Source organism: Rhincodon typus, chromosome 6 (genome assembly GCF_021869965.1).
Source record: "Rhincodon typus isolate 14 chromosome 6, sRhiTyp1.1, whole genome shotgun sequence".
Lineage (NCBI taxonomy): Eukaryota > Metazoa > Chordata > Chondrichthyes > Orectolobiformes > Rhincodontidae > Rhincodon > Rhincodon typus.
In genome coordinates this window covers 51,237,446-51,245,713 of record NC_063337.1, presented here as the reverse complement: position 1 = coordinate 51,245,713, position 8,268 = coordinate 51,237,446, and the positions used below count along the sequence as shown (strand labels likewise).

The following is an 8,268-nucleotide window of genomic DNA, read 5'->3' as shown; positions in this document are numbered from 1 at the left end:
TGTTTCTTGTCAAAGTAACAACTACAGAGTGGTTCCAGTTGTTAAAGAAGCCATGTTATGAAGCTTTCTGCGATTATAGATTTGGCAGAGAAATTGAAGGCAGAAGTAAAAACATGGTCTTGTAAGGATAAGATGCTGATAGTGTTTGTACAATTGGAAGAAATTGGAATGTCACAGTTAGAAATGAACAAACTGAACTTAGAGAAAGAGAAATGGATCCAAAGAGAGGACAACGAAGAAAACTTGAAATGGAAGAAAACAGAATTGAAAAGTTTAACCTCTTTGGAGTTAACTGGTTCACAGCTAACATGTTCTTTTAAGAGAAACAAAAATTAGACTCTCTGAATGTAAGTTGGGAATTGACAAAGGAACATCAGAGTAATAAAGGAGAAAGGTTGGGAACAAAAAGTTGCAATAAGTTTTGTTATCCCAATACCAATTGCTGGAAATTAAATGCGAGATCCACTGCAGTAATAGGAAAATCTAACCTCCAGATAAGGAGGCATCAGGAAAGGAAATTGGTACAAAGTCAACATGTACTAAAGAGGGGAAAGATTGGTCAGGACAGTTATGAAATTTTTTTTTTGGACAGATGAACAAGGAAAATCAAATCACTGGACAAAGTCAGGCACTGATTGCTGACTGGTGATACTATTTGTCTTTCAGAGGGGTTAAAAAAAGGAGAAAATATTAACGAGGTACAGATCAGTGATATGACAAATGGAGAAGCAGTAGTTAGAAGACTGGAACAAATTCCCTATAGAGAATTCTGAAGTGTCAAACCAGACTTGAAACTTTTAACTCTTTCTTTCCACAGATGCTGCCAGGTTTGCCAAGTTTCTCCAGCATGGTCTGTGTTTGTTTAGGGATTTCCAGTATCCACAATATTTTGCTTTTATCCTATAGAGAGAAATAACTTGACTCATTCAAAACTACTGGCTTCACCAAAAGGTGGTGGAACAAGCATGGAGGTAAAAGAAACTGAAAAATGACTTCCCAGTAACTTCCAGACTGTTGCCAGTAGATGACAGGCTTGTAAAATCAGACAAGAAAAGGTATCTACAAAACAAGATGATTACTTGGAAATCCAGCTACTGGATATAATTTTTGAAAATTTAATTCAACAGAATGAAGAAGCTTATTTATTTTCATCTTCACTAGAAATGCAACGAACAGATTTAGAATTGAAAAAGTTATACAAAACAGCCAAACTGAATCAAAAATAATATGAAGTCTTAGTATGGAAGTGGAGACAACCTCAAATACCAGTCAATGCGGAACAGACTGATCCATCTGGGTAGCATAATGAAATACCTAAGTAACCCACCATTAAAATTTTGAAAAACAAGGCTAAAATAATAAAACATTCTTTTGAAAATTAGAGATATTTCCTGAAGTCTTCCTGCCTTTAGCAAAAATTATTGCAAAAATAGTGGAACTATTAGTCCTTTTTTTACATTATGGATTACCCAAAGAAATACATCAGATCAAAGTTTAAGAAATTATGACTAGTTCAGAGTTGAAACAGTTCACATCTTTTGTGCATCACCCACAATCTCAAGGTGCATTGGAAAGATGGCATCAAATTTGAAGACTGTGATTAGAGCTGATTGCCCAGAATATTTCAATGATTGGGAGAAGGGGACTCCTTCATTACCATTTCACATTAGGCACTCTCCTAATGAATGCATAGATCTTAGTTTTGAACAGGTATGGACATAAGGTATTGATTAATTGATTTAAAAGTTAATGAAAACAACATTCAATCTATATTTATTCACTCAAGACGTAGGTGGGTTTGGAACGTGTAGTCTAAGATCTTTGAATTTCTGCAGTGCATCTTATCAATAGTAGCAGATCTGTGTACTGAACATCGGTGGTGGACGAGGATGAATCGTGTGGATATGGTGCCAATCAAGTCGGGTGCTTTGTCCTGCATGGTGTTAAGCTTCTTGAGGGTTGTTGGTGCTGCACTCAGGAGGTATTCCTAGCCAGTGTGTTTGTGGAGTCTAGTTGAGTTGCTCATCAATAGTTACTCCAAGGATGTTGAGGAGCCATAAATGGTGCTGAACATTATGCAATCAATGGCAAACATCCCCACTTCTGACCTTAATGTAAAGTTCTGCAGAGATGTTCTGAACAACAGGTGACTGACCTCAAACCAGCAAAGAGTTTTTCCCCATGGATTCCAGCTTTGCTAGGAACTTGATGTCACACTGGGTCAAACGCAGACTTGATGACCTGGGTTGTCACTCACCTCATTAAGCAAACACATTTTTCTTCTATGCTTTCCGAACTTGACTTAAAAATTGAACCTCTGATCTTTGAGTAACTAATTACTGCTGGATGCTGAACAGCAAGCACTTCCAAGCTCAAGTTAACACCTCAAGCACACATCTGATTTGCAAGGTGAGCCCTGTAGTTGCCTGAGCAATGAACTAATTCCCAGACTACAAGAATTGTATTGCTGTGTTTTCAATTGCATCCACTTGCATCACAGAATTGTTCAAGTTCAGAACACAACTCTGCTACACTCCAATGTCTTTGCAACCTTGTTAAAAAGTTTTCCAGTAACAACAGTTTGCAACACTCTTGCTGAGGGTGAACTATTGTCTTATACCTGTTCAAGATAACCTTATAGTTTTACACCATAGACCCCTAAGGGAACAGGAGAGGCTGCTCCAAAATGGTGCCAGTTGGGTAATGGAACTGTCATCATGAAATGGCATTAATGTGCATTCAAATGCAAAGACACCCCCATGGAGAATCTTATTTCAGGAATTCCTCACAGTTGATTTGAATGTCTTTAACAATGCCCTTAGAAAAGCCCCTTGCAAAAGGGAAATGCTGTTTGACAAATTTATTAAGAATTTCTTTGAGCATATAAATCAGTAGGGCAGCTATACAGGAACCTTTCTTGGATTACATATGGACAGTCAGCCATTTTCACCATTTACAAAAATCACCAGTTGAGACAGACATTCTCTGGCAAAGCACTGTTTTTAATGACAGTAAAATTTTGTACAAAGTGCTGAAGCAAGTTAGCAAGTCTGGGCAACATCTGTAGAGAAAGTATGTAACCATTTCATGTCCAATATGACTCTTCAAAGATTGGACTTGAAATAGTAGGTCTTTCTCTGTCCCATGATTGGAAAATAAGAACCATAAAGTTTAGAGGGATAAGTAGTAATTTAATTAATATGTTCAAGGTTAGGAACGGGCTTGGCAGGGACCTACGAGACATTTTTTCCCTTGACTGGAAAGTCTAGAAAAAGAGGGCACATCTTGAGCAGGAATTAAGAGGAGTTCAAAGCCAAGATAAGCCATGATCATATTGGCTTGACAGGCCATATGGTCTTCTCCTGTTCCTATTTCCTTGCACAAGCACATGAACGTTACCTATTAGCTGCCTACTGGCATGATTCAAGAAACCTAATTTATTGACATCTTCACAAGTACATAAAATTGGTTAAGAACATTAAGGAGCCTGGTGAAAATAGGATAAAAATATTTACTCTTATGATTATCACACAAATCTGGCTTATAACAGTGAAGTCCTGTTACAAAACAGAGCTCTAAACTGACCAATTAACTTCAAAGCACCGGAAGGAATTAGCATTGGGTAGAATGGAAAAAGCAGTGAAAATAAATTCCAAGAGAAAGATTCAGGAATTGATAAATGAAAGAAAGGAGAGTAATTTTTAGCGGCTGAATTTGAACAATAATAGTAGATCCACCTGAAGAACAAGACTGGAGGTAAAATCCTTCACTCTCACTGATCCCTTTTAAAGCTTCTAAAACAGAAAGATTGCTTTCCAGACATGGAAGAGGATGTTTGTCACAGACGGTGTAGGCTTCCCACTGAATGGGAACATTGTTTTTCAGGCAGACAGAATGCTAAATTTTTGGTTAAATTAATAGAAGAATATTTTTCTGTCAATGCCATTTTAAGTAGGAAATAAAGAAAACAATTGGGAAACTAGAACAGCAGAAACATTAGGGTAGAACAATGAAAGAAAACTGCATAAAGCAAAGTTAATCACAGCTAACGTCTCTAATTCCAAATTAATTCCTCGTATCCATTTGATTCATCCTCAGTTGAACAGACAAGAGTCCTGCATAATACATAATGAAATTATTTGAACTGCTGTAACTAATCTGGCTATCTTTTGTGATATACAAAAACAATGTGCTTATTTCTGCACATGAATTAGCCACCATTTTATAACTTTACCTATCAATTATAGTTGATTTTGAAAAGGTAAGATATCAGGAATGTAAATCTCATCATCTTCAGCTTTATTTGTGATTTCAGCTTTGAAAGTTTACAGTGTGGGTCACAACCATCAACTGTACAAGCAATACAAGGCTGCTTTGTTATTTTTCTCACAATGCAGGTGGAATTCTCCTATTACCTAATTCTTTATAAAAATTCATAGGCACAAAAGCAGGGTATGCGTCATGAAGTAGCTGAGAAAAGCAGCTCCTGGAACAGAGAAAACTTCTCTATACCCAAAATTATTTGTCAAAAAGGCTGTACACTGCTTCTGCACTATAGCACACAGGATTCAAATACTTTATTCATTATTTCATACAATTAAAATTAGAATCAGGGAGCACTGCTTACAAGTTCTGTGTAATGGAAGGGAAATTTAAAAATAGCAGCCAGTATAGGGAACTAAGGGAGAGGAAGAAAAAGAACAGGCACATTGAGAACTGTACGAATATGTAAAACTTATCACTGTCAAACCAGTGCAAGAGTTTTGGTTTGTCATGGAAAACGTTTACTAACTATAACCACTTTTTACTCTGGATTCTGATTCTCAGCATTCCAGCGTGGCTTAATAATAGGTCCTGTTCAAGCACAGACCTTAAATCACAATCAGTCCTCCCACTGCTGAAGTTTTAAATGAAAATAAACTGCATTATTTAGATAATTTCAAATATTTTCTTCAGTTCCATAACAAGCTGCCAATCAGACTTTTGCATCTCATCTCTGAACCAGTCTTTCAAAGCATCAATGGATTGTCGGCTGATCTGTAATTTAAAAAAAAATTCAGTTGGTCAAATGTTTAATAAATTATTGAATAACAGGCTTAAAATTAACCATGTGTACAAAAACTACTAATTGTTTTGAGCAAAAAAAATACCTCCTGAAACATGAGTATTGCTGTTAATTTAGTTTCATCTATTCTTGCCTCCACTTGTTTTTTTTGCTCAATGTTAATAAAAGCTCAGTTCTGAAGAAGGGTCACAAGAACGTTAACTCTGCTTTCTCTCCACAGTTGCTGCCAGACCTACTGAGTTTCTCCAGCTCTCTGTTTTTGTTAAATAAAAGCCATCCTGCTTAATCAATGGGTATTCATGTACTTGCACTCAATATTAGTTTACCCAATTCTCAATTTTACATTTGACTGGTCTCTGTTAAATGTGTCAGATTCTACTTCTACATGAAGTTCTCCAGGAAACAGATGTGCAGAACCAGTTTCAAACAATTACATTACTTTCTGGAAAAATATTAAATTCTTCTGAGTTACCAATAAAGGACAGTTAAAAGGTCAGGATCATATATACTAGTTTGGATCTACAATCAGTTTTCCCAATCTTTATGGCATTAAGTGATGTTCAACCATTTTAATATTTGACACTAAAGATTCTAATGGAACTTGCTGCATTTACTAAATTCCTTGTTCAGTTAATGGTATAAGTAAACAGGAGAAAGTATGTAATTTTCAAGGCATATAATTTGATGGATTAACTAATAGGATGCATTAATACTTGACATCAATATACAAGGTATAATTTAATCTGTTTATTAATGATAATTATGAAGTAAAGCAAGTTTCTACATTTCTGAAGGATTATGTTATTTCTCCACTATTAGATACAAGATCAAAATTTAGGCTCAATTAAGTTAAAACTATTTTATCCCATCATTTAATTTTCTGGAATTATTTGTTCTATGCAGTTTGCTTACTGTTTGTACAGTACTTATTCCTCCAACTTGTTTTTATCTATCCAGCTCTTTCTTGAAGTAACACTATTCACTCAGTTTCTTTTGTATAGCTGGTACTCAGACAAGAGACATTTTTTCCTATATCTACTAAGTCATGAAGTTATTTTCCTTGTTTTTCTTTCAATCTTCTCGAAAGCATCAAGGTCTGCTTGAAGGCAATGTGTTCAAAATTCCATTTGGTGGCACAGTTCCCTATTCAAGACTAGAATAACCTGCCTCCAGCTCCAATCGAGTAGTCTATTAACTTTACTGATAACAGCTTCACATTGATTATGCCAGTGCTCAGTTAATCTGTAACCATAATTTGTTTAAAATCATCAGTGAAGGTTTAAATGTAAATTCACAAAACTTAGTATTTTGTGCAAACATTTTAATGCAATATTATTTATTTGTGTTAAAAATCAGAATGGCAATTAACTAGCACATTCAGTGAATTAATCCAGATCCCTTTTAACATGCAACATAGAATAAACTGAAATAACAAAGTATGGTTTATTTGTGCATTCAAACTTGGGAGATGATTGCATCTGTGGTTTTTATAGTAATATTATGTAAAGATGTTGGAGATCTAAAATAGAAACAAAATGCAGTAGAATGTCACCACTGGCGGCATTTGTGGAGAGAGAAACAAAACTAATATTTCATGTCTGATATTTGTTGTCTTCTGAACTGAAGAAGAATCTTGGTTCCAAAGAAGTCATATTGGACTTGAAATGTTAACTGTTTCTAAATAAGTGAGGACATGGTACAAATCCCTGTAGCACTTCCAAGTTACAGCCTTTTATTCCTCTGTGGCCTGTTAGCTAACTAATCCTTTGATCCATGCTGATATGTTATGCCTTGCACCTTAGTTGAGGAAAACCAGTATGGATTTGATGATGGTATTTGTAAAAGTAGTCTTGTGGTGTCTCACCTAAAAGTTCTTAGATATAAATGCAAAATCACAAATGAGGACTGGTGAAACAATAATGTGGGTTCTGTATTTAAAGATATGACTGGTTACAGATAATATTTATTGGATGTTATAGTTCATCTCAGTCCTATCACTGCTGCTCAAGCTGCCTAACAACTTGTAATTAACTTGTATGCAACAATCATCTGCTGGTTCTTCTTTCAAGTAGAAGCCATTCAAGTAGACATTCTTTACATTTGAGACCAGGCAATTAATATTCTAAAATAGACAGTTCTAGCCAAGTTGAACACAACAAGGATTTGCTGCAGGTCGTTAGCAGAAACTCTGGTCTAACACTGCACATTACATCATATTCTATTGCGGTGTATAATGATTGACAGTAGTTTAAGATTCACCCCTTAAACATATGTGTAATCATATCACAACAGCTAGGACTCAACGTTTAATAATTAGTGCATCTGTGACGTGACCAAACATTTGTGAAAAATGGTAGGTGGTAAAACTGGGAAAGATTCCTGATCAGACGTGTGAAGAAAAGAAAGTTGGAGCTTTAACATCACCATCAACAGCTCCATATTGCAAAATGCATCTAAACTGCCTGCTGCCACAGCAACTCAGTCTCCCCAAGTGAACTGTTACAAAGCAAGAGATTGTACTACATAATATGCAATAAGTTCCTTCATTGTTGATATGCAAAATAATCAGAAAAGCAGGCATATGTTGGAGTATGCAAATCTCACTATCAACCTTACTCCAATCTGAAAAACGACCATTCACTACTAGTGTCTAAGTCAACTGCATAACAGGAAGCAATGTCCATGATGCACGAAGTTTTATTCCACGGACTTGGACCATGCTAACACACCAAGTGTTACCCTCCATTAAAATGTCTTTGGACACCATACTAACTACATCACATCCAATAGTCCTTTGTTACCTCATCAAACACTAAATCAAAATAATTGAATATGATTACCATCATCAAATCCATACTGGTTTTCCTCAACTAAGGTGCAAGGCATAACATATCAGCATGGATCAAAGGATTAGTTTAGCTAACAGGCCACAGGGGAATAAAAGGCTGTAACTTGGAAGTGCTACAGGGATTTGTACCATGTCCTCACTCATTTAGAAACTAGAAACAGTTAACATTTCAAGTCCAATGTGACTTCTTTGGAACCAAAATTCTTCTTCAGAAGACAACAAATATCAGACATGAAATATTAGTTTTGTTTCTCTCTCCACAAATGCCGCCAGTGGTGACATTCTACTGCATTTTGTTTCTATTTTAGATCTCCAACATCTTTACATAATATTACTATAAAAACCACAGATGCAA

At 35.7% G+C, this 8,268-nt stretch overlaps 1 protein-coding gene across 1 annotated transcript in view; it reads right to left on the bottom strand.

Moving 5' to 3' along the window:
- Positions 1–2,981: 2,981 nt before the first annotated feature.
- eif5b (eukaryotic translation initiation factor 5B) overlaps positions 2,982–8,268 on the bottom strand; it is a 51,066-nt gene continuing 45,779 nt past the window's right edge. Inside the window, exon 17 of the mRNA XM_048597956.1 lies at positions 2,982–5,037. Coding sequence (XP_048453913.1) covers positions 4,930–5,037 — 108 coding nt within the window. The 3' untranslated portion in view covers positions 2,982–4,929. The remainder of the gene's footprint in view (positions 5,038–8,268) is intronic.